At 51.9% G+C, this 25,000-nt stretch overlaps 5 protein-coding genes across 5 annotated transcripts in view; 2 read left to right on the top strand and 3 right to left on the bottom strand.

Moving 5' to 3' along the window:
- Positions 1-107, bottom strand: part of EAH_00038110 (hypothetical protein) — a gene marked incomplete at both ends in the record, with an annotated part of 420 nt that extends 313 nt beyond the window's left edge. Inside the window, one exon of the mRNA XM_013395495.1 lies at positions 1-107. This exon is cut by the window's left edge and continues 313 nt beyond it. Within this exon, the coding sequence (XP_013250949.1) occupies positions 1-107 (107 nt within the window).
- A 3,041-nt stretch (positions 108-3,148) lies between these two features.
- Positions 3,149-3,460, top strand: EAH_00038100 (hypothetical protein; the record flags this gene model as incomplete). Its single annotated transcript, XM_013395494.1, has 1 exon — positions 3,149-3,460. The coding sequence occupies one exon, from the start codon at positions 3,149-3,151 to the stop codon at positions 3,458-3,460; it is 312 nt and encodes a 103-aa protein (XP_013250948.1).
- Positions 3,461-3,903: 443 nt separating this feature from the next.
- On the bottom strand, positions 3,904-6,239 carry EAH_00038090 (AMP-activated protein kinase subunit, putative; the record flags this gene model as incomplete). The annotated part of the gene is made up of 3 exons (XM_013395493.1): positions 3,904-4,021; positions 4,307-4,394; positions 4,796-6,239. The coding sequence occupies 3 exons, from the start codon at positions 6,237-6,239 to the stop codon at positions 3,904-3,906; spliced, it is 1,650 nt and encodes a 549-aa protein (XP_013250947.1).
- A 5,471-nt stretch (positions 6,240-11,710) lies between these two features.
- On the top strand, positions 11,711-20,762 carry EAH_00038080 (hypothetical protein, conserved; the record flags this gene model as incomplete). The annotated part of the gene is made up of 11 exons (XM_013395492.1): positions 11,711-11,760; positions 11,921-14,230; positions 14,429-15,137; positions 15,610-16,019; positions 16,230-16,497; positions 16,634-17,017; positions 17,266-17,383; positions 17,632-17,900; positions 18,167-18,266; positions 18,483-19,614; positions 19,916-20,762. The coding sequence occupies 11 exons, from the start codon at positions 11,711-11,713 to the stop codon at positions 20,760-20,762; spliced, it is 6,597 nt and encodes a 2,198-aa protein (XP_013250946.1).
- Positions 20,763-21,273: 511 nt separating this feature from the next.
- EAH_00038070 (hypothetical protein, conserved) lies at positions 21,274-21,744 on the bottom strand (the record flags this gene model as incomplete). The annotated part of the gene is made up of 1 exon (XM_013395491.1): positions 21,274-21,744. One exon carries the CDS (start codon positions 21,742-21,744, stop codon positions 21,274-21,276), a length of 471 nt encoding a protein of 156 aa, XP_013250945.1.
- Positions 21,745-25,000: the final 3,256 nt, after the last annotated feature.

Raw genomic sequence — 25,000 nt, 5'->3', positions numbered from 1 at the left:
TGTGCTGTTGCTGCTGCTGCTGCTGCTGCTGCTGCTGCTGCTGCTGCTGCAGTGCATTTGGGAAGCCTCTCCTTGCTTTGAAGACGCCCAGCAATTTCCTCAAGCATGTCTATACTAACAAGTGCATGCGTCTTTATATATTAAATATACTTCGTGTTATGTCTATTATATTATATTTTATCTATAATAACTTATAACAGATATGTTTATATATTATATATTATTTACTATAGCTTGTACATTATTATTAAATAATAAAATATTATAAAGTAAATACTATATACAGTATAATATTACGTATGGTGTATATAATATATATTATATATAACATAATATATATTATATACACCTTAAAATATGCCTCCACTTGCATGCATGCATTCACCTGCATGCACGCATGTACTTGCATGCATGCATTCACTTGCATGCATGCATTCACTTGCATGCATTCATTTGCATGCATGCATGCACTTGCACGCATTCACCTGCATGCATGCACTTGCATGCATGCATGCATTCACTTGCATGCATGCATACATTCACTTGCATGCATGCATGCGTTTGGGGCTTGCAGCTGCCTGAAGGCCCTGCCTTTTGGCTGCAAAGGAACGGCTTAAGTGTCGAGCCGCCCCCTGAGAGCATTCCTCTCTTACAAGTGCGTTGGCTTTGTTCTGCTGCTGCTGCTGCTGCTACTGCTGCTACTACTGCTGCTGCTGCTGCTGCTGCTGCTGCTGCTGCTGCTGCTGCTGCAAGGGATGCGGGTACTTGGGCCCTCTGTATGCCCTGCAGGAGACGCGAGAGATATTGCAGGCCTCAGAGCGATGAAGTGTCTCTAAAGGCAACTGCGACAGCAGCGGCAGCAGCAGCAGCAACTGCATCAGCAGCAACTGCAGCAGCAGGTCGAACAAGAGCTGCAGCAACAACTGCACCGATAGCTGCAGCAGTAGCTGTTAGTGTAGCTAAGTAAAAATCCCCCTCTCTAGGGGGTGATGCAATAACAAACTGCGATTGCTGCTGTTGCTGCTGCTGCTGTTGGTGCAGCAGCAACAACAGCAGCAGTAATTATAACTATCGGGGAGACACAGAGACTGTCTCCTTCTGTGCATGCAATTCGGGTCTTGTAGGGCTGCACAGAGGCCACTAGCAGCAGCAGCAGCAGCAGCATCAACAGCTGCTGCTGCTGCTACTGCTGCGGCTGCTGCTGCTGCTGCTGCATGAATCTAATATATGAAGCGCTGCAGCAGCCCTGCTGCTTTCTAAGTATTATTGTCTAATTGCTGGACAGGCAGAAGGAGACAGAAGAAGAGAGTGTCTCCTTCGCCTTCTTTAGGCGTTCCCCCATTGTTCCTGCTGCAGCTGCTGCTGCTGCTGCTGCTGCTGCTGCTGCTGCTGCTTTAATGCAGCAACTGTAGCACCCTTAGGTATAAGAAACCTCCACAAGTCAGTGCAGGTGAAGATGCCTTTTACGTGTCCCCTGCAGGAGACAAAAGAGACAAACAAAACGCACTAACACACACCTAGACAGCTACCTAGCTAGCTAGCTAGCTATCTGGCAAGCTAGCTAGCTATCTGGCTAGCTAGCTAGCTATCTGGCTATCTGGCTAGCTATCTGGCTAGCTATCTGGCTAGCTATCTGGCTAGCTAGCTAGCTATCTGGCTAGCTAGCCAGCCAGATAAAGAAAGAGACAAAGAAAGAGATAAAGAAAGAGAAACAGAAAGAGACACAAGCAAACAAACAAACAAACAAACAAACAAACAAACATATAAACAAATAAACAAATAAACAAATAAACAAATAAACAAAAGAAAGAGATAAAGATAAGAAGTAAAGCTGAGGGGGCTTACTCCTCTGATAAGAAGATAGCCTTCTGCTCGTCGCTGAACAGCAGCAACTCAATTGCCTGCTGCACTGTCAAGGAGACAGCTTCTTTAGGCTTCAGCTGCAGCAGCAGCAGCAAATAAAAACAAAATAATTATTATAATATAAATATATATACATATATATATATATATAAACGCATGCACGTACATATATACTCGCGGAGGAGACAAAAAGATTTAAACAGGAGGAGACGAAGACAAAAAAATAAACAAAGAGAGACAAAGACAGAGACAGAGACAGAAAAAAGAAAGGAGACACAGAAAGAAGCAGAGGCAGAGACAGAGACAGAGAGAGTCAGAGACAGAGACAGATAGAAAGAGAGACAGAGAGAGCGGCAGAGAGAGAGAGAGAGAGACAGAGACAGAAGCAGAGACAGAGACAGAGGTAGAGAGAGAGAGAGAGAGAGAGAGAGAGATCAGAAAGAAAAGGAGACAGACAAAAGGAGACAGCAAATGACGCATAAAACGAAAGAAACAGAAAAGAAGACGAACAAAATAAACAGAGACAGAGACAAAGACAAATAAAAGGAGGCAAATAAAAGCAAAGAGAGACAGAGACAAAGAAACGGAGAAGGAGACAAATAAAAAGCAAAGAGACAGACAGAGGCTTACAACACCCCGGTAGACAGTATGTATATTTCCTGCTGCATTTAGGCGGCTAAGTGCTGCTGCACTTGTGACGCCTCTCCTGCTGCTGCTGGTGCTGCTGGTGCTGATGCTGGTAGTGCTGCTGCCGTTGCTGCTGGGGGAAGACGACGGCAGCAGCTGTACATCGCTGCTAGCTGCTGCTGCTGCTGCTGCTGCTTGTGCTAGCATGCGGTGCTGCCGCTGCAGCTGCTGGAATTGCTGCAGATACACTGCAACAGGCAGCGTAAGATCTAAGGTAAGCTGCGCATACACCCGAAATCAAACGCATGCAAACAGCAGCTTTGGGGCTGTCTCTAGCAGCATTTGTTTGTCTCTTCATAGCCGCTCTCCTCTCCTTTTCTGTCGGTGTTGCTTCTCGCTCTGTCTGCTCTAGGGTTTAGGGTTTAGGGTTTAGGGGTTTAAGGCTTGATAAGCCTTAAACCCCTAAACCCTAAACTACAGACCCCTATGGGGTCTGTAGTTTTTCTGTCTCTTCTTTGTTTGTCTCTCTTTCTCTATTTGTCTCCTTCTTAACTATTTATTTATTTATTTGTCTCCTTTTTAATTACTTTTATTTATTTTTATTTTAATTTATTTTTCTTACACCATCATTCATCAGCTTCAGCACAACGGCGAAAAAATGCTCGAGAGAGAAAACAGAAACATAAACGCCTGCAGCAGAAGCAGCAGCAGCAGCAGCAGCAGTAGCACCACCACCAGCAGCAGCACCAGCAGTAGCACCAGCAGCAGTAGCAGCAGTAGCAGCACCGCCAGCACCAGCAGCAGCCGTAGCACCAGCACCAGCAGCAGCAGCAGTAGCACCAGCAGCAGTAGCAGCACCAGCAGCAGCAGTAGCACCAGAAGCAGCAACGGCAGCAGCAGCAGCAGCACCGGCAACAGCAGCAGCAGCAGCAGCAGCAGCACCTACCCTTTGCGTCAACAAGCGGAATAGAAGAAAACCCCGTCTCCACTGCCACAGATAAAAAACCCTCGGTGCTGTCGTCTACGCAGTACGTCACCAGATTTTCGTACGTCCCTAGCTGCAGCAGCAGCAGCAGCAGCAGCAGCAGCAGCAGCAGCAGAGGCAGCAGTCACATAACGCACAGGAACGCTGAAAAATCAACAGCAGCAGCACAAGCAGCAGGCGAGAAGCAGCAGCAACAGCTGCACCTGCACACGCAGCAGCACGAACACCAACGGCAACAGCACGAGCACCAGCAACAGCAATAGCAGCTGCAGCAGCAGCAACAGCAGCAGCAGCAGCAGCAGCAAGCGCTCACTTTAGCGTCTAAGACATTCGTAGAAAGGATTGGGTGCGACCCCTGCAGCTGCGAAAGAAGAGACAGAAGAAAAGACATGCAGAGATTCAGTGCACGTGCCTCTGCTGCTGCTGCTTCAGCTGCTGCTCCTGCTGCTGCTGCTTCTGCTGCTGCTGCTGCTGCTGCTGCTGCTTACCTCTCTGACTAGGTGAACAAGGAAAGCGTAGGCAGAGACGAGAGCCAAAGGGGCTCTCCTACCCTCATTCACAACGCACAAATACGGAGCGCTGCAAACACAACAAAGCAAGATGTTGCTGCTGCTGCTGCTGCTGCTGCTCTTACAGTCGGTGTTGCTGCTGCTACTGATCCAGCTCTTACAGTTCATGAACCTGGTGCTGCTGTTTCTGTTGCTCTTACAGATGGTGCTACTGGCTACTGGTGCTGCTGCTGTTGCTGCTGTTCCTGCTGCACTTGGTCTTACAGTTGGTGCTGCTCCTGCTGCTGCTGCTGCTGCTACTGCTGCTGCTGCTGCTGCTTACCCGCTATCGAGGAGCTGTAGGAGGGCCGTAGCGCAGTCACAGTCAGGAAGCACCCGCTGAATCCCTTCTAGAGAACCTCCGCAAATATCTGCAGCAGCAGCAGCAGCAACAGCAGCAACAGCAGCACCAGCAGCAGCAGCAAACGAGATGAAAGAAAGAACAGCAACAGCATGGCCAACACCTGCAGCAGCGAAGCAGCTGCTTCCCCGAGCAGCTTGCTCGTTCAGGCAGCAGCAAAGATGCTGCTGCTGCTTGTGATGTCTCTGCTGCTCCTAGTTTGCAGCAGCAGCAGCAGCAGCAGCAACTACCCATCACTCACTACGCCTCCAGCAGCAGACGCTGCAGAGAGCTCCCCGAACAAAAGTAGCCACAACAGCAACAGCAGCAGCAGAACCAGCAGCAGCAGTAGCAACGACAACAAGAGCAACAACAAGAGCAGAAGCAATAGCAGCAGCAGCAATTGCAGCAGCAGCAGCAGCAGCAGCTTACTGCGAAGAGCATCCAGAGAAAGGGACCAGGGGCAGGCTGCGTCTTCACTATCTAAAGCACCGATTGCATCACAAGGAATGTCGTCTTGCTGCTCCGTGCTGCTGCTGCTGCTGTTGTTGCTGCTGCTGCTGCTAGTATCATCGCCATTGCTGCTGCTTCTATTGCTACCGTTGCTGCTGTTGCAGCTGTTGCTGCTGCTGCCGTTTATTGTCGTTTCATCTTCGCCTGCATCATCTGTGTGTCGAGACGCCTTCGCAGCTGCTGCTGTGCCGCCGCCGCTGCTGCTGCTCCCGCTGTTACTGCTGCTGCTGCTGCTGCTGCTGCTGCTGCTGCTGCTGCTGCTGCGGAGCCAGCGTTGCCAGTGCAGCAAGAAGCGTGCCAAATGAATTGCATCGAGACGACCTATGAATTTTCTTTTTGTCTCCGAATACACCCAAACCCCGCGGCAGCTGCAGCAGCGAACTTGCCCTGGGCCCCCACAACATGAAGACTCAGCCTGGCTGCTGCTGCTGCTGCTGCTGCTGCTGCTAGTGCTGCTGCTGCTATTGCTGCTGCTATTGCTGCTGCTATTGCTGCTGCTATTGCTGCTGCTAGTGCTTCCAGCTGTGCTGCTCGAGCACGAGTCGCTGTCGTTTGCAACCCCGTCCTTTCTTAGCGCCGACTGTTGCTGCTGCTGCTGCTGCTGCTGCTGGTCTGGATCTGGGGGCAGTATGTGGCAGCAGAGCAGAGAAGTGCAGCCAAATTGTCCAAGAGCAGTAAACGCTGTGTGTATCTGAAGCCTCCTCTCAACAATTATTTGTTTGCAGCAAGGCGGAGATATTTCGCTTATAAGACAGTTCGAGAGACACTCCAGCACTCGTTCTCTGCTGCTGCTGTCAGGGTCGCTGCTGCACAAAGCAAGGCCCCCACCTCCTCCACCCTTCACCCTGCTGCTGCTGCTGCTGCTGCTGCTGCTGCTGCTGGATTGGTGGTGGTGGTGGTGGTGGTGGTGATGCGGGGGCGGGTTGTTGCTGTTGCTGTCGTTGTTGTTGCTGTTGCTGTTGCTGCTGCTGCTGCTGCTGCTGCTGCTGCTGCTGCTGCTGCTGCCGCTGTGGTTGTTGTTGTTGCTCTTGCTGCTGCCGTTGCTCTCCGGATCGCTCCCACCAATATCATCAGGAACGACGGAAACACCGTTCGTGCTGCTGCTGCTGCTGCTGTTGCTGCTGCTGCTGCTGCTATTTTGGGATCTAAAGGCTATATCTGCTGCAGTGGCTGCTGCAGTCACTGCAGCAGCAACTGCAGTGGTAGCTGCTGCTGCCTTTAGCGTGGCTGCTGCAGCTCCTGCAGCTCCTCCGGCGGGTACAGGATTTTCATCTGCTGCTGCTGCAGGTGCTGCTGCGGCAGCTGCTGCTGCTGCAGCAGCAGATTGAGGCAGGCCCAGGCCGCCTGACCCCTCATTCGCCATTAGAGCTTACTGCTGCTCCGCTGCCGCTGCTGATGCTGCTGCTCTGCTGCTGCTGCTTTGCTGCTACTGCTTTGCTGCTGCCACTGTGCTGCTGCTCTGCTGCTGCTGTGCTGCTGCGCTGCTGCAGTAGAGCATCCCCCAAAGCCGCAGCAGCGGCAGAAGCGCTACGTGCTGCAGCGAACGCAAAAGCAGCAGCAGCAGCAGCAGTTTTTGTTGTTGCTGCTTCTGGGTGATGTACAGGGGGAGGGAATGGCTTGCTGACTGACGGGAAGGAGGAGCTGCTGCTGCTGCCGTTGCTGCTGCTTTTGCTGCGCTGCTGCAACCTTCCGGGCTGTATGCACCAATATAACGCCAATATGAAACGCTGCTGCTGCTGCTGCTCTCAGTATGATGCTGTCTACTGCTGCTGCAGCAGCGTTTCTGCTGCTGCGGCAGCCGTGGCGCTGCAGCGGCACAGCCAAGCGTTTAAGAGAGGGTTGCTGCTGCAGTTGCTGCTGCTGCTGCTTCTCGCTGTGTTTCTGTCGCATGCATTTCTTTGTTTTAAATATAAATAAACAGAGGCAATACGACTAATAAACTACACAAGCTGTATGCTGGCTTAAGTCTCCCGCTGCTGCTGCTGCAGCAGCAGCAGCAGCAACAACAGCAGCAAGCAGCCGTGGGGCCCCAGCAGCGGTATAGCCAGCCGCAGTGCTGCAGCAAATAAAGCATTAAACAAACCCGTTTACTCTCCTTTTTACTAAATATATTTTAGCGAAAAGCTCTACTTGGTGTCTGTTTTGAGGTGTACGTACACCCGATATTATCAAACAAATAACCCCCGATCGGCCCTTCGAGGCAGCCGACCAGTCGGCGCAGCCAGCCAACCCTAAACCCTAAACCCTAAACCCTAAACCCTAAACCCTAAACCATAAACTCTAACCCTAAACCCTAAGTACCCAAACTTAAACCCTTAACACTAAGATCTAAGCCTTCACCCCTAGGCCCTAAACACTCTAAGCGTTAAACCCTAAACCCTAAACCCTATACCCTAAACCCTAAGCTCTAGCCCTTAAACCCTTAGTCGCGAAACCTAAACTCTTAACCCTAAGCACTCAGCCATCAACCTTAAAGCCTAAACTCTAAAAGTTAAACCCTAAACCCTCAAACATAAACCCTAAACCCTAAACCCTAAATCCTATACCGTATATCCTATGCGCTTAGCTTTTAACCTTAAGCCCTGAAACCCTAAGCATTTAACCCCTGAACCCTGAAGGCTAAACCCTAAACCCTAAACCCTAAATTGCATACCCTGAACCTTGAACACTAAGCCCTAAACAATACGTACTCGACTATAAACGCTAAACCCTAATTCCTAAACCCCAAACAGTTAGCTCTTTGCCCTATACCCTAAACCCTAAACCCTTAACAGTAGACCTACATTCCTAAACCCAAAATATTTAACCCTAAACCCTAAACCCTAAACCCTACGCCCTAAGCATTTAAAGCAGAGACTCTCAACATCGAACGGCAGACCTCAGTAATGAAAGCCTAATATTGGCGTATTATCCCTAACCCTAAACCCTAAACCCTAGGCCTCAACCCTAAACCCTAAACCCTAGTCTTCAACCCAAACCGCACACATTAACCCTAAACCCTAAACCCTAGATATTTGACCGTAAACACTAAACCCTAACCCCCCTCCGTTTAAACAACCTCAACCATAAACCCTAGGCTGCAAATAGCGAGCAGCACACGCTGTTAACACTGATATTCAAGAAGCCTCAAGCTGCTGTAGCAAATGTTTCTGCATGCCCTTCCTGGTGTATGCACAGTGAAGATGCTCGGCAATGAGAAGATGTGGAGGAGAAAACAAACAATTAACTGAATAAACAAATGTTTAAATAAATAAACAAATGCTTACGTAGACAGATAAACACTTAAATAATAATAAACAAACATCTAAATAAACAAAAGAAGAAAAAACAATGAGAGGAAATAAAAACAACAGTTGCAGCCCCCTAGAGCGCTATGAGAAGGTTCTTGAGGTGTATATGCACCTCTCAACTGAACTGTCATCGTGTATGCAACATCAAATAAGAAACAATAACAGCAAATAAACAGCACTACAAATAACCCCATATCAACAGCGGCAGTTGTACAGTACAGTGTATAACATGCAATTCTTAATACATCTTTTGCTGTATATTTTATATGATGTGGGCAGATAATATTTAATGTAATATTATATTATACTGTAGTATACTATTCTACATACTTTGTTTATTGTAAAGTATATTATACCTTGATGGTTGTACACTCTACTAAACATTGTTTGTTGCGTATTGTACAATATTGTGCTATTTTATGCTATATACTATATGATCTTATCTTATCCTATATAATGGGTTGTTGTATTATATATGTTATATTATATTATGTTGTCTGCTATTATAGTGCATGCAAGGCTTGCATGCGTTGTTGCTGCTTTGTAGAAGGAGTGGGAGACAGAAGGTGAGCTGCAGACCACGAGAGAGAAACTGTCTCCTCTTCTGTCTCCTTAGAAAAAAGCTGTCTATGTTTTTTCTGTCTCCTCTCCAACACACTCTGCCACGGTTTCAATCTCTCTAGACTGAGTATCTCTTGTCTGCTGTCTTGATACATAATCTGCTTCTTTCTCTGTCTTAATCTGTCTCTATCTTCATTGCCGCTGCTCCTACTCACCAGCAGCGTGCATGCTCTTTCGCTGTTGTCTCCAGCAACTCTCTAGACAAAAGGAGAATAATAAATCAGCTGCCGCCCTTCGTATAAAGTATTTGTTCAACAAGTCTTTTCAATGCAGCAGACTGACTACAGCAGCAGCAACAGCCACAGCAAACAGAGGGACAGCACCAGACAGCAAATGAGAGATTGCGCTACTAAATAAGAAGCGGCAATTATTAATATCATTAAAATTACTAGTGCTAATATTATATTATCATCGTTGTTATTTGCTTCCTAACATCCAACCGGTGCCTGATCTGCTGCGAACGCAAAATGCATGTAGTTGAGGCTGGAGTAGCAGAAGAGAGGTAGGGTTAAGCAACAGTACACACGAAGACATTTGCTAGAAGGAAGGAGATCTCTTCTTTAACCCCGGGAGTCTTTGAGTATTGTTGCCCAAACGGCTGGGGCTGGCGGAGAGAAGCGGTGGCCTGAGATGAGTTGAAGTGCGCCGCTTGCAACAAACGCTTCGCAGCTCTTTCTTACTGCCTCTCTGTTTGCTGTTTGCAGCAGCACTGGAGACAATTGCTATGCTTTTGCTTGTCTATAGGCTGCCTCTTAAGGCAAACAAACCATGCTACATCTGCCCCCGCCTCTCCCGCAAATAGCACACACTCTTTTGAGCTTAGTCAGCGAAAGGGTGTTGCTTTGCTGTCTTAATTTACTTCTTTTCTTCTTCAGCCGAAGCTTCTTCCAGTTGCACATGTAGCAGTTATACCGCAGCAACAGGCCCTATAGGAGCTACTCTTCAAGGTAATACAACCCCCTCCTCAATCAAAGTCTCACTTACCCTCATAGTTTTGCAGATACATCTACCGTGTCAGCCATCCGCAAGGCTTAGTCTTAGAGACTGCACCAGCGAATAGACAAGTAAGTTGCTTGTCCCTCTTCACCGCAGCCTCAGTTGTTGTCTTTCTGTAGCTCAACCTGTTACCGACTGCCTTTTCTTTAATGCCTTCCTTCAAGCGATATCTCTGCTTGTCTTCAATGACGCCTTGTTATGGAGGTTGCAAGCCCGCCATTGTCCTTGTGTTTATCAGGTATTATTAATGCTTCTTGATCAAGAGTTATACTTATGAAGACCTTTCTTTTATTCTTCTCAGCCCCATCTCCTGTTAGCCTGTTATATGCATGCTGATCTGGGAATACACCTACACCGCAACGCATGCATTAAGCCTTCCATATCTTGAACAGGTGCTGGAGAAGAGGCGGTCTTGTTAATATATACCCAATATTATTGCGCCTCCTCTTCTTATAATAAAGAAGCTTTTATCTGCAGCTGCAGCTCGTCAGCTGCTCTCCAGCGACACCTTTACCAGTCATATAAGAAGGGCTGACGAGTATATATATACATATACTCATCATTTATTATTACTACCTCTGCATGCGCAGCAGATAATTAGATGAGATCAATGCAAAGAGGCTCCCAGACGTTGGCCCTAAACCCAGCAGCAGACTGATCCCTATTCATCAGCATAGTGTGCCGCTGGCAGCTGTCTCGTGCTGCTGCTGCTGCTGCTGCTGCACCCCCAAGTGCAGCAAGAGCCCCTGTTGTCTTCTCTAGCGGCCTCAGCTGGCTTCAATCTAGCTAACAGACGTAAGGCAGCAGTTTATTAATAAGCAATGCGTAGTCTCTCCCCTGCCCCCCATATCATCTTGGTAAAGCAAGGGAGACCCTAAGGCCTGCTGCTGCTGCTGCTGCTGCTGCTGCTGCTGCTGCTGGGGGAGGGGAGACAGCTTGCTATGTGCTGCAGCAAATGCTGCAAGGCCATTTATTCTCCTATAAATTCAACCAAACCTTTTGCTGCTGCTATTTTTTCTACCTTTCGAGACAATCGCTGTGCTGCTGTCTCTCCATGCGCTGCATACTACGGTGTAGCAGATATTCTTCTACCAACTCAGGACATACTAAGCTACAGCAGCAGCAGCAACAGCAGCAGCAGCAGCAGTATAAACAACTACGGGAGCTGGAGCAGCAGGACGCAGCGACGGGAGCTGCAGCAACAGCAGCAAACAAATGCATAAATAAATTTAGAAACAATCTGCTAAAGCCCTTTGACGTTTCTTTGCTGCTGCTGCTGCTGTACTCTGGGGTAGCAACGGGAGCAGCAGCAGCTGCGGCTGCAGCTGGTGCATGCTGCTGGTCTGCTGCTGCTGCTGCTGCTGCTGCTGCTGTTGCTGCTGCATGGGATTGTGCTTGTTGTTCCTAGAGGAGACAAGGGACAGGGGGTCTCCTCATTAAAGCGATGTAAGGCAATCTATATCTGGTGTTGTGTTGTTGCAGCAGCAGCCCCGCAGCAACCGTAGCAGCAGCAGCAGCAGCAGCAGCAGCAGCGGCCACCGCAGCGGGAGCAGCAGCAGCTTTGTGTCCCTTTCTTTCCCCGGAGCTTTAAACGGCTAATTATTTGTTGTTTTGCTTCTACAGCTGCTTCTGCTGCTGCAGCAACGCAGCAGGGCCCCCCAGGCTGTACGTCTTTGCCGTGGGCCCCCCTGCGCTGCCAACTCAGCAGCATTAGCAGCAGCAGCAGCAGCAGCAGCAGGATCAGCAGCACCAGCAGCAGCAACACCAGCAACATCAGCAGCAGAGGGCCCTGCACTGCTGCAGCATTCACAGAGCAGCAGAAGATTGCTTTCTTCGCCGCTGCGCCGTTGCTGTCCCCAGGCCTGCTGCAGCAGCAGGAGGAATAACTTAAACAGCTGCTGCTGTTGCTGCTGCTGTTGCTGCAGCGATGTCTCTCCCACCATGGCGATCGAATGCCTCAGGGCCCGCTCAGCCAGGGTAACACAGGACTGCCTCATGCACTGTTGCTGCTGCTGCTGCTGCTGCTATTGCTGTGCTGCTGCTCTTGCTGCTGGTGCCAGTGCTGCTGCTGCCAGTGCTGCTGCTGCTGCACCTGTGTTGATTGCTGCTGTTTTCTTCTGTGTTTTTTTTGCTGCAGCTCAGGATACGGGGCCTCAAGCGCGGATGCTGCTGGGGGGGCCCCCTGGAACCAGCAGCCGCAGCAGCAGCACATGATGATGCAGCAGCAGCAGCAAATTGCACTGCAGCAGCAGCAACTGCATATGCAGCAGCAACGCATGCAGCCGCAGAGACCACAGCCTGAGGACCTGCAGCAGCCGCAGCAGCAGCAGCGCCAGCAGCAGCAGCAGCAGGAGTGGCGGCAGTGGCAGGGCAGCAGTCCATCGATAGCTTCGGCTCCCTGGCATCAGCAGCAGCAGCAGCAACAGAAGCCGCAGCAGCAGCAGCAGCTTCGTGATGCTGCTCCATGGAAGCAACCACATCCTTCGCAGCAGCAGCCAGCAGCAACGGGAGCTCCCTGGCAGCTGCAGCAGCAGCAGCAGCAGCAGCAGCAGCAGCAGGGGGTGGATTCTTACGGCAGGGGGTTTTCTTCTGGTTATCGCGACTACAGTGAGAGGCAGCAGCACCATTCAGAGCAGCCGCCTCACCTGCAGCAGCAGCCCCACCTGCAGCAGCAGCCCCACCTGCAGCAGCAGCAGCAGCAGCAGCAGCAGCAGCAGCTATATGAACTGCAGGAGCAGGAGGATAGGAAGCGGCTAAGGACACCGGGGCCGTGGGAGAGGCGCAGCAACAAATCATTTAGAAGTGAATATCGTTCTTACTCTGCCGCTGATTATGAACAGCAGCAGCAGCAGCAGCCGCAGCAACACATGCAGCACCAGCAGGTGCAGCCGCAGCATTACGATCCCCACCGCCAGCACCCCGGGCTGCAGCACCAACAGCAGCAGCCGCAGCCACAGCAGCAGCAGATGATGCAGCAGCACTCGAATGGTCCTGCTGCTGCACCTTGGCATAGAAGGGGAGACGCAGGTTATGAAGGGGGGGCCCCCAGCAGCAACATGTACGACTACGGCGCTGCTGCTGCTGCAGCGAGCAACAACAGCGCTGCTGCTGGTGCTGCATACGGTGCGCCCGCTGACAGGTACGGTGTGCAGCAGCAGCAGCAGCAGCGGCAGCAGCGAGACAGCTGGAGCGACAGGCCGCAGCAGGACCGAGGGGGGCCCTGGCATAGCTATGATAGACAGAGAGACAGAGACAGAGACAGAGACAGAAATAGAGACAGAGACAGAGACAGAAGCATGAATTCAACAGCAGCAGAGGGTTTAGGGTTTGCTGGTCGGGGGCCCCCGCTGCAGCAAACTGACCCCCGTAGGCGGCAGCAGCAGCAGGACCGCAGCAACTGGGGAGACGACACCAGGTCTGCTGAGGCTTACTTCGGCAGCAGCAGCAGCAGCAGCAGCAGAAGCAGAAGAGACAGCAGCCGCAGGGACAGAGACAGGCTGCCGGGAGATGGGGCCCCCGGCCCAGCAGCAGCAGCAGCAGCAGCAGATACTCCTAGGGAGTGGAGAGAGCGATGGGGGGGCCCCAGCAGAGGAAGAGACAGAGACAGAGACAGAGACAGAGATAGAGACAGAGACAGACAGCCCAGCTACAACGAAGAATCATACTCCTATGATGGTAGGGAGGCGAGAGGCGGGGGCCCCCGCAGCAGCAGCAGCAGCAGCAGCAGCAGGCTGCGGCAGCACAGGGTCCGGGGCGGAGAAGGTGCTGCAGCAGCACATGAACGATACAGAAGCGGCAGCAGCGAGAGACAGCTGTCTCCTCACTCCAGCGGAAGCCGAGCTCGAAGGCCTTCTCCAGAGCTGCAGCAGCAGCAGCACCACCACCAGCAGCTGCAGCAGCAGCAGCTGCATGCACCGCCCCACAGCCGCGGAGGCCCTCCGCCTCGTAGGGGGCCCCCCTTCTATGCTGGTGATGGTGGGGGCCCCTCACGAAGCCGAGACGGGTACAGGTCCTCCCTGCAGCATCAGCAGCAGCAGCAGCAGCAGCAGCAGCAGCAGCAGGTGCATGGGGGTGGCATGTTAGGGTTTGTCGAAAGAGACAGAACAGCTGCTCGAGGACAGCAAGGAGAGCAGCAGATTCAGCCTCATTGGTTAGGGCCCCCTCCACCTCCTGGTGGGGGGGGCCCCCAGATGTACTACGGGGGCCCCCGGCAGTGGAAGGGGCCCCCTGGGGGCCCCCCTCAGCACAGGAGGCACGGGAGCAGCGGTGCTGCTGCTGCTGCTGCTGCTGCAGCAGACACGAGAACAGACAACAGGCGGAGGTTTGGGGGGCCCCCGCGAGAGGGGGGGCCCCTCGCTGGAGACAGCAGCTGGAAGGGGGATGCCCCATACTATGCAAATAAAGCACTCAGTGTTAGAGACAGAATCGGAGAACTGCGCTCCTCCTCGTAAGCCTGCTGCTGCTGTTGCTGCTGCTGTTGCTGCTGTTGTTGCTGCTGTTGCTGCTGCTGTTGCTGTTTATCGTATGCCTAGCGGGATGCTTGCTGAGGGTGTTGGTACAGTTGGCTGTGTAATTGTTGCTGTATTTGCTGCTGTATTTGCTGCTGCTGCTGCTGCTGTTGCTGTTGCTGTTGCGTTTGCTGCAGCAGGGGGGGCCCGGGTACAGAGGTGAAGAGCCCGTGGGTTGTTAGCGATGCGGTGTACGTACACCCGGAGCAGGAGACAGTGCGGATTGTAGATCTCTTCCAGCAGTTTGCTGCTGTTATTAGAGACACTCAAACGAGGCAGCACCGAGAAGAGAGACAGCGGCAGGAGCAGCAGCAGCAGCAAGAGCAGCAAGACCGCAAACAGCAGCAGCAGCTGCAGGAACAGCAACAGGAAAAACCAGAGCAGCCGCAGCAGCACGCGGAGGAGAAGGAGCAGCAGCAGCAGCAGCAGCAGCAAGATCCGCTGCAGGAAAAGAAGGAGCAGACGGAGCAGCAGCAGCAAGAGATGCAGCAGGAGCAGCAGCAGGAGAAGACGGAGCAGCAGCAGGAAAAGACGGAGCAGCAGGAAGATAAGCAGCAGGAGCAGCAGAAGCAGGAGCATGAGCAGCAGGAGCAGCAGCCGAAGGAGGAGCAGCAACAGGAACAGGAGCAGCAGCAGCAGCAGCAGCAAGAGCAGCAGCATTCGGTTTCTGCTTCCTTGACTTCTTCGGGAGATGCGGGTGTATCTCCAGCAGCAGCAAGACCATCACCGGCAGCAGCAACAACAGCAAGACCGGCTGCCTCAGGACCCTTATCATCAGCAGCAGCAGCAACAGCAGCAGCAGCAGCAGCAGCAGCAGCAGGGCGTGCTGCAGCAGAAGAGAAGCGAGTAAACCTCTGGCCTTCTCGCTTACCGAGGCCTTGGAGGGGGGCCCTGGGGCCCCGGCCCCGCCCCGCTTTGCTGCTAACATCTCTTCCTAATCTTCGTTGTTATATTCTGAAAAAGCTGCTGCTGCAGCACTTCAGGAGGTGGAATGCTCCGCCGTGCACGCTGCTGCTCAGTAAGATACGACGTACTGCTGCTGTTGTTGATGCTGCTGATGCTGCTGGTACTGCTGCTGCTGATGCTGTTGGTGCTGCTGCTGCTGCTGCTGCTGCTGTTTGTCTTCGCTTTTTTTTGCCTGCGAGGTTTGTGCATTTGTCTAGAGTTGTTTTCAGGTGTCTCTTGCTGCTGCTATGTGTCTGTCTCCTTTCAGGTGCATGCCCTTCTAGCGGTCGCTGCGCTGGCTGGGGTTTGCTGCTGCTGCAGTCAGCAGATCTGCTGAAGCAGTTCCTGAGGGTGCCGCTCTTTGCTTGGGCAGTGGAAGATGCAGCAGAAACCCTCGCCTCCCTTAGAAAGCAGCAGCAGCAGCAGCAGCAGCAACAGCAGCAGCAGCAGCAACAGCAGCAGCAGCAGGGACAGGGACAGACCCCTACCGCTGCTGCTGCGGGAGACACTCCCGCTGCAGCAGCAGCACAAACTTCTACACCAGCAAACGAAGCTGCATCTCCGGTACCAGCAGATGCAGCAACAGCAGCAGCAGCACCAGCAGCAACGACACCAGCACCAGCAGCAACAACACCAGCACCAGCAGCAGCAACACCGGCAACAGCAGCAACACCAGCAGCAGCAGCGCCACCAGCAGCAGAGCGGAAGCCGAAGGGAGAGAGATGCGTACAACTTCATTTGCTGCTGTGGCCTGAAGGACAACTCCGCATCTGCGCACGCAGTGTGTGCGTCCTTTAGGGTTTAGGGTTTAGGGTTTAGGGTATAGGGTTTAGGGTTTAGTGCTTCCGGTTGGGGGTTTGGGTTTAGGGTTTAGGGTTTAGGATAGGCGTTTGCGTCTCCTCCGCTTTGGGGCCTGTCCATTGCAGCAGCACTCTGGTTTACCTGCTGCTGTTGCTGCTGCTTGTGCTGCTGCTGCTGCTACTGCTGCTGCAGAGAGTCTAGTGCTTCTTTGTGTTGGAGTGAAGCACTTTGCGGGGCCCTCAGCAGAGACGCTCTTGAGGCCTCTCTGGTGTCTCCTCTGCAGCCAGACGCGCCTGCAGCAGCAGGAGCAGCAGCAGCAGCAGCAGCAGAAGACATGAAGGGAGTTGCAGCAGCAGTCGATGCTGCTGGGCTTGTCTTACCTCGTGGGGGGCCGCTGCTGCCTTCTGCTGCTGCTGCTGCTGTAGCTCTGAATAGCTACTGTCTCCTTACAGGGAACAAGGTAGGCTATCTAAATACTGCTGCTGCTGCTGCTGTCGTCGCTACTGCTGCTGCTGTCATTGCTGCTGCTGCTGCTGTTATTGCTGCTGTTGGTTGTTATCTTTTGGTGCTTTTGTTTGTTTCGTTTGCTGCTGCAGCACTTATACTTCAGCTTGCCTCCGGCTGCTCTGCAGCAGCTCGCCGTGCAAGAAGCAACTGCTGCTACAGAGGAGGATGCAGCTGCAGCAGCAGCAGCAACAGATGCAGCAGCAGGTGCAGCAGCAGATGGATCAGCAGCAGAAACAGCAACAGGAGACGCGGGCGGCGCAGCAGCAGCAGAGGGTCGTGCGGACGCCGCAGAGACAAACGACAACAGCAGCAGCAGCAGCAGCAGCAGCAGCAGCGCCAACGACAATGGGACCGAAGAAGCTGCAACAACACCTGCAGCAGCAACAGCTGCAGCAGCAGCAAGCAGCGAGGGGGTCCATCATGAGGGCGAAGCAGAAACGGCTGTGAATTATCAGATTTTGCCTTCAGAGGGAGTCCGTCTTGCTGCTGCTGTTGCTGCTGCTGTTGCTGCTGCTGTTGCTGCTGCTGTTGCTGTCTTATGCTGCTGCAGCGAATCAATTGGGTGCTGCTGCTGGTTTCTGCTGCTGCTTGCTGCAGTCCGTTGCTGTTCGTTGCTGCAGTCTCTGCGCGTGTGTGAGTGCAACGGTTGGCAGTGGTGTGTGGCGCTATATGTTTGCTGCTGCTGCTGCTGCTGCTGTTGCTGCTGCTGCTGCTGCTGCAGGAGGAGACGAGTTGGTTTCCTTGGGGTCTCTTCCTCTCCATTGCTGCGAAGATGTCAGGGGCTTTTGCTTCGGATGCAGTGGACAAGGCCCTCAAGGACCTTCTACAGAAACAAACAGGTGAGACATGCTGCTGCTGCTGTTGCTGCTGCTGCTGCTGCTGCTAGTGCTGCCGCTGCTGCTGTGTCTCTGTCTCCGCTTGTTGCTGCTCTTTGCTTTCGGCTGTCTCTCTGTCTCCTTTTGCGTTTTGCTTCGGTTTTGTTCTCGTGGGTTGGCATCAGCGTGTCTCCTTGGGGCGTGTATGCTGCTCCTGCTGTTGCTGCTGCTGCATTGTTTTTTTTGCTGCTGGGCTGCTGTTGCTGCTGCAGCACGGGGTATATATCCAGCGGAGTGGTTAAGCTACGAAGGTTTTAACTTTCCGAGTCAGTTTACCCTGACCGCTGCACCAGCAGCAACAGCAGCAGCAGCAGGCGATGCGGAACCTGCTGCTGCAGCAGCAGCAGCAGCAAGTGCTGCTGCTGCTAAGGAGACAGAAGGAATGGTTGCTGCCGGCCATTTGCTGCGGGTGCTGCACCTCCCTAACATCCTCACGGGGCATCTCCTCTCGCAGCTCGACGCCTTCCTCGCCTCGTTCGCTGTAAGACAAAGTATTTGCTGCTGCTGCTCTTGCTGCTGCTGCTGTTCTTGCTGCTGCTGCTGTTGGTGTTGCTGTTGCTGCTGCTGCTGCTGCCTTCATAGGTCGTGACGAGGCTGGTGCTGCAGATGGGAGGCAGCCATTGACGCTGTCTCCTCCTATCAGATTCCTTTTAGGGGTGCCAGCTGCAGTTGTTGCTGCTGCTGCTACTGCTGCTGCTGCTGCTGTTGACGAGTGCGTCTTTGTTTGTGTGCTGATCATTGCTGCAGAAGGCACACTGGGGCAGCGCTGCTGCTGCTGCACTGCAGCAGGAGATGTGCGGCTGGCAGCTGTTTGAATTCCCTGAGACTGCGAGGGCCAGAGGAGACGGTTCGTTGCTGCTTCTGCTGCTGCTGCTGCTTTTGCTGCTGCTGCTGCTTTCGCTGTTGCTGCTCTTGCTGCAGCAGCTGTCTCTGGATATGTTTCCCGTGCTGCTGCTGAGTTGGATGGTAGTTTTGCTGCTGCTGTTGTAGGCAGCACCGCATGTTTTGCTGCTGTTGGTGCCTGACTTGCTGCTGCTGCTGCGCTGCGGTGTTGCTGCTGCAGGTTGGCTTTTGCTTCCCAGGTGTATGGACGCCGCAGCAGTTTTGAGGGCCTTAAGCTCTGCTGCTATTGGCGCTCAACGCAGCAGCAACAGCAGCAGCAACAGCAGCAATGCTGCAGCTTCAGACCCAGAAGCAGCAGCAGCAGACTCCACTACAGAGGAAGTTACTGCAGCAGCAGCTGCAGCAGCAGAAACACACGGATTGCTGCTACCTGTCACAGCCTCCTGGTCTGCGTGCGTGGCCTCATCCCACAGCAGCAGCAGCAGCAGCAGCAGCAGCGGGAGCGTTGAGGAGTGTGCTGAGGCCGTGCTGCCTTCCACTTACTTTGGCTTATACCCGCTGCAGCTATCTCGCTCTTTGTTGCTGCGCGACTTGAAGTATATTTGCTGCTTGGGGAATCATTTGCTGCTGCAGCTGCTACACCTGATTGCTGCAGAAGACGCCCTCAACAGCTGCAGCAGCAGCAGCAGCAAAGGTTGCTGCTGCTGCGATAGCAGCAGCGTGTCTCAGGGGTCTGAAGGTCCTCGGTGCGCGTGCAGCAGCAGCAGCAGCAGCACGGGAGCAGCAGGAGGTGGAGGGAAGAGGAAGTCAGGTGCTGCAGCAGATTGGCTGGGTTTGTTGTCTCCTGTGTCTCTGCGTCTGCCGCTACCATTTGCTGTTTCTTCTGTTGCTGCACTTAGCAGCAGCAGCAGCAGCAGCAACGAGGAGGTTGAGGGGCAGCGGCTGCATGCACCGCTTGTGTCTCCTAATCATTTCTTCGAGACATTCTTCTTTTCACAGACTGCAGTCTTTGCTCTGCCGCCAATAGCTTCTTTCTTTTCAAAGAGCAGCAGCAGCAGCAGCAGCAGCAGCAGCAGCAGCAGCAGCAGCACTGACAGCTGCGGGGGGAACGCTGCAGAGCCACAGGCAGCAGCAGCAGCAGCAGCAACCGAAGCAGCAACAGCAGCAGAAAACAGTACAAGGGAGGTCGAAACTGCCTGGAGGCCACACGGGGGAATGCAGAAGCAGCAGCAGCAGCAGCAGCAGGAGGAGGAGGTGTATGAAGTCATTGCGCAGCCATCTGCTGCAGATTTGCATGGATGTTTGCTAACGCCTGAGCTGCTGCTGCAGCTGCAGCAGCAGCAGCAATTTAGGTGGGTAGTGGGCTCAAGGGTTTTTTCTCTTCTGCCTCTCCTGCGTCTATCTACAAGCACCAGCAGCAACTGGAAGAGCAGCTCCACTTGCTGCTGCTGCACTTGCTGCTGCTGCTGCTTGCTGTGTGGTTTCGCCGCTGCCGTGCTTGCTTGCTAATGCTGCTGCTGCGGTTGTTCGGTTGCTGCTGTTGCGATTGCTGCTGTTGATATATATTTGTTGTGGGGATCGTCTGCAGCTGCACTATCTCCTGGAGTGCCTTCATGATGTTTGCTGCTGCTGCTGCTGCTGCTGCTGCTGCAGGTTTGTTCCGTTGTCGGTGTTTCTCTTTACCCCACACCACCGCCGCAGAAGCCACTTCACAGCAGCAGCAGCTCCGCTGCCTGCTCGGAAAACAAGCCAACCGCAGCAGCAGCAGCAGCAGCAGCAGCAGCAGGCACAGCAGCAGCAGCAACAGTGCCAGCAGCAGCAGCAGCAGATGGACTCATCGCAGCGGCATGAGGAGCAGGCGGATCTGCTGCAGCCAGAGGTGCAGCAGCAGCAGCAGCAGCAGCAGCAGCAGGCACCGGATATGCCTCAGGCAGCAGATAGTGGGGCTGCATGCGCTGCAGATATTACAGGGGCCTCAAGGGAGGCAGAAGACTGTGAAGTGCAGCAGCACATGGCAGTCGATGAGCAGCAGCAGCAGCAGCAGCAGCCGCGGGAGGAGCACGAGCAACAGCCGACTCTGATGCAGCAGGACACCGTGTCTGCAGCGCTGGATACATCTCAGCAGCAGCAGCAGCAGCACGACGAGCAGCAGCAGAAGCTGCTGCATCATCCGCAGGAACACCAGCACCAGGAAGCGCTGCAGCAGCAAGAGCTGCAGCAGCAGGAGCCGCAGCAGCAGGAGCTGCAGCGACAGGAGAAAGAAGAAATGGATCAGCAGCAGCAGCACGAGCTGCCGCAGCAGCAGGTGCAGCAAGAGAAGCAGGAACAGCATCAGCAAGAGCAGCAACAAGCGCAGCAGCAGGAAGATGTGCTGTCGCCGCAGCAGCGGGAGACCCTAGCATCGTTGGAGCAGCTGCTGCAGCAATCTGCTGCACAGCCAAATGAAATTGCTGATGTTTCTCCTATTAGCGAGGATCAGAGAGACTCGCCGGAAGCTTAGCAGCAGCAGCAGCCACTGCAGCAGCTACAACTACAGCAGTAGCAGCTGCAGCAGCAGTAACTGCAGCAGCAGCAACTGCAGCAGCAGCAACTGCAGCAGCAGCAACTGCAGCTATACCCGTACTAGCGTAGCAGCGGTAGCAGCAGCAGCAGCAGCAGCAAAACCTTAGCACATGCTGCTGTTAGCTAGGACAGTTGCTTACCTAAACAGCAGCAGCAGCAGCAGCAGGGACAGCAGCAAGTGCCTGTCGTTTGCTACAGCAGACGAGGAAGCTGTCTGCTGCAGTATCTGCTGCTGCTGCATTTTACGGGTGACTCTTTCCTCCTGGACAACTGTTAAGTTGCCTTCATTCGTTTGCCTAACTTGGCTTGCTGCTGCTACTGCTGCTGCTACTGCTGCTGCTGCTGCTACTGCTGCTGCTGCTGCGTGGCGGTGTTTGTGTGTATTTGAGTTGCATCTAAGATTATTTGTTTTGTGTTTGCTTCCTCTGTTTTGTTTGTTTTGTTGTGTGTTAATGCTGAATATCCTCCGTTGCGGTGCTGATGTTTGCTGCTGTCCTTCCTGTCTGCTGCTGCTGCTGCTTCCGCTGCTGCTGTTGCTGTTGCTGCTGCTGCTGCGCTGGCAGCTGGGAGAGAAGCAGAGCGTTGGCGTATTTCAGTTCTTCCACCGCTGCTTCCGTCGCTTCTGCTGTTGTTGCTGCTGCCGTTGTTGCTGCTGTTGCTGTTTCAGCTGCTGCTGCTGTTGGGGGTGGTGGTGGTGGTGCTGCTGCTGCTGCTTCGCCAGCCACTGCTGGCAGCAGCGCCTCTAAAGCCTTGTGGGGCTGCCGCAGCAGAGCGTCGATCTGCACTCCTAGCAGCTTCCTAGGGGTGACTTGTGCTTTTGCTTCTGCTGCTGCTGCTGCAGCAATAGCAGCAGCAGAAGGCACTTGCTGCAGACGCGTCTCTCGCCTGTACGTGGAAGCAGCAACTTTAGGTCGCTGCATAAATACACCTGAGGAGACGCATGCAGAGACACCTCAACACAGCAACAGCAGCAGCAGTAACAGCAGCAGCAGCAGGAACAGCAGCAGCAGCAGCAACAGCACCAGCACTGCGGATCTGGCCGCTGCTGTGAAGGGCCACCATACAGAGACGTGCAGCAATTGCTGCTGCTACAGCTTGCTGCAGCAGGATAAGTAGCAGCAACAGCAACAACGGGAATAAAGCAGAAGCAGCAGGAACAGCCACAAGAGCAGCAACAGCAACAGCAGCAGCAACAGCAGAAGCAGCAGCAGCAGCAACAGCAGCAGCAGCAGCAACAGCAACAGCAGAAGCAGCAGCAACAGCAGCGGGAAGAGGTACCCGGAATGGCGTGGGTGGAGAGGAGGTGATGCTTCTTCTCAGCAGCAGCAGCAAATCGTGCAGCAAGATCCTCAGCTGCTTTCAGCTGCAGCAAAAGAGACAGCAAGGAGACAGTAAAATAAAAACAATAAGATAAAGAAAAGAATATAAAGATAAGAAGGCAAAATAAAAACCAGACAAACAACAAAAAGGAGACAGACAACCAACAGGAGGCAAGCATCAGCAGCAGCAGGGAGACAAGCAGTAGCAGCAGCAAAAAGACAAACAGCAGCAGCAGCAAAAAGAGAAACAGCAGCAAACCTGTCTGCCGTGTTGTATATTTTGCTGCTCTTTAAGGAGACTCTGCAGCATAGAGGAGCCCTGAAGCAGCAAACAACAATATCTCTAACTTGAGTTGCACATACACCTCAAACTGCTGTCTTCTTCTTTCTATGATGATGTTCAGCTGTACGTACACCTCAACCAGGAGAAGACAAAGAAGGAGACAGAGACAAAGAGATAAAGATAAAGAGATAGAGAGGTAAAGATAAAGAGATAGAGAGATAAGATAAAGAATATAGAGAGATAAAGATAAAGAGATAGAGAGATAAAGACAGAGACAGAGACAGACAAAGAGACAGATAGAGAAAAAGATAAAGAGACAGATAAAGAAAAAGATAAAGAGACAGAACAAGAGACAGCAGCAACATTGTGCTTCAATGCTTTACTGTCTCCTGCAGCCTTAGTAAAAACTTCTGTCTCTCCCTCATGTCTAATAAATGCATGCGGCTCAGATGCCCTCGAATACTACACAACGCACAAACAACAAAGAAACACCTGCTGCTGCTGCTGCTGTTGCTGCTGCTGCTGCTGCTGCTACTGGTACTGCTGCAGCTTTTGCTGCTGCTGTTGGTGCTGCTGGTGCTGCTGCTGCGGGATTGTAGGGTCGGAAGTCCGTTGCAGCTGCTGCTTTTACTGCTGCTGCTGCAGCAACGTAATGCAGATGCAGCAGCAACAACAACAGCAGCAGTATTATTGCTGCTGCTGCTCTTGCTTACTGTCTTTGAATAACAACTGCAGCACACGAGAGGAGAGTAAATTGCTGCTGATGTTTTGCTGCTGCTCTTATTGCTGCTGCTTTTCTTCTTGCGATGTGGCCTCTAAACGCTCTTCCTATTGCTGCTGAGCATCTCCTAAAAATAAACAAATAAATAAATAAATAAATAACTAATAAAATAAACAAAGTAAGTAAATGAAGTGTCTCCTTCGTGCGTCTTGCCGTTGCTGCCCTTCTCTATCTCTTTCTCTCTCTCTCTCTTCCTTTGTTTATTTGTTTATTTTTTGTTTGTTTTTAAATGTATTTTCTGTCTTCTGTTTATATGTTTTTATTGCTTTATTTGCTTTGTGTTGTACACAGAGAAGATTGCTAATAATAGCAGCAGCAACAGCAACAGCAACAGCAACAGCAGCAGCAAAACAAAATCAGCAGCAAAGGCTAAATACCCGCAGCAAATCAGCAGCAGCACTAGGAAAAAAGCAAAAGTAAAAGCTGCACCGAAGCAGAAACAGCAGCAAAGCGTCAACCCCAACAGCAGCAGCAAGAGCAGCAGAGCAGCAAGAACAGTAGCAGCAAAACAGCAGCACGAACAGCAGCAGCAAGAACAGCAGCAGCAGGCATCACACTCTTGAGTGTACAGACACCTCTCACTTTAGGATAAGATATTTCTGTCTGCATTGCAACCCCCGAAAAAATGCTTGCAGCTTCGTTGCTGCTGCTGTCTCTATTTCTTTTTTATTTTCTCTCTCCCTGCAGAGAAGAAGCACATTTGAACGTGCAGCAGCAGCACGAACAGCAACAACAACAACAGCAGTAGCAGCAACAGCAACAGCAGCAGCGTATTCTCTGTTTTCCTGTGCTGCTCGCAGCTGCATGCAACGCTGTCTTTCTGTCTATGGCGATGCTTAGAGGGCTGCTGTTGCTGCTGCTGCGTTTGTTAGAGACACGTCGATGCTATGTGCTGCTGCAGGGTCTGCAGAAGCAGCAGCAGAGAGAGCAGCAGCAAGCTGAACAGGTGCATTTGCTGCTGTTGAGGAGGTGTATATACACCTGAGCTGCGCGAGATACTCCTGAAAGACTTCGTCTTTGCGTCTATACACCTCAAGAAACCACATTGTTGTTTCTTTCTTCTTTTTCTTTTCTTGCTCTCTTCTCGCTTTCTTCTTGTTCTTCTTTTTATCTGTTTCTCCTCTAACTGCTGCTTTTAAAGCTGCTTCTTTGCTGCCTCTGTTGCTGCTGCAACCTTTTTTATTTTGAATAATAATAAGAGGAAAGTGTTGATTGGGAAGTCAAGAGAAAATAAACGCTTCTGATTATAACACCCGACTCGCTTATAAACCCTAAACCCTAAACCCTAAACCCTTAAACCCTTAACTCTAAACCCTTAACACCCTCAGGGAGAAGGCGGCCGCCAACAGAAGCTGCTGCAGCAAACCCTAAACGCTAAATCCTAAACACTAAACTCTAAACCCTCTAACATAAACCCTAGACCACTTTCGCGGTGTTTTTTCATAAAAGAAGTTTCTCTAACAGTCACCGGAGCTGTATGCATCACAGCCTAAATACATTTATATCTATTTTTGTGTATATTTAAATCTGTGAAAAACATTCTACATAAAATACATCCATGTATATATTCATACACATATATATATATATATATTTATATTTATATTATATACATATGTATAACAGTATATACAACCTACATTGTAAATATATTCATTACGGATGAAATGTTATGGGTACACCCCAAATATATACACCACCCAATTTTGTATAAAAACTGTTTCTTTATTATAAATACAACTGTGCTATATATATATATAGCACATATATATATATATATATATATATATATA

This window comes from Eimeria acervulina, genomic scaffold (assembly GCF_000499425.1).
Source record: "Eimeria acervulina Houghton genomic scaffold, Eah_scaff428, whole genome shotgun sequence".
Lineage (NCBI taxonomy): Eukaryota > Apicomplexa > Conoidasida > Eucoccidiorida > Eimeriidae > Eimeria > Eimeria acervulina.
Note: the sequence above shows the minus strand (reverse complement) of the source record. Positions and strands in the feature narration are given on the sequence as shown.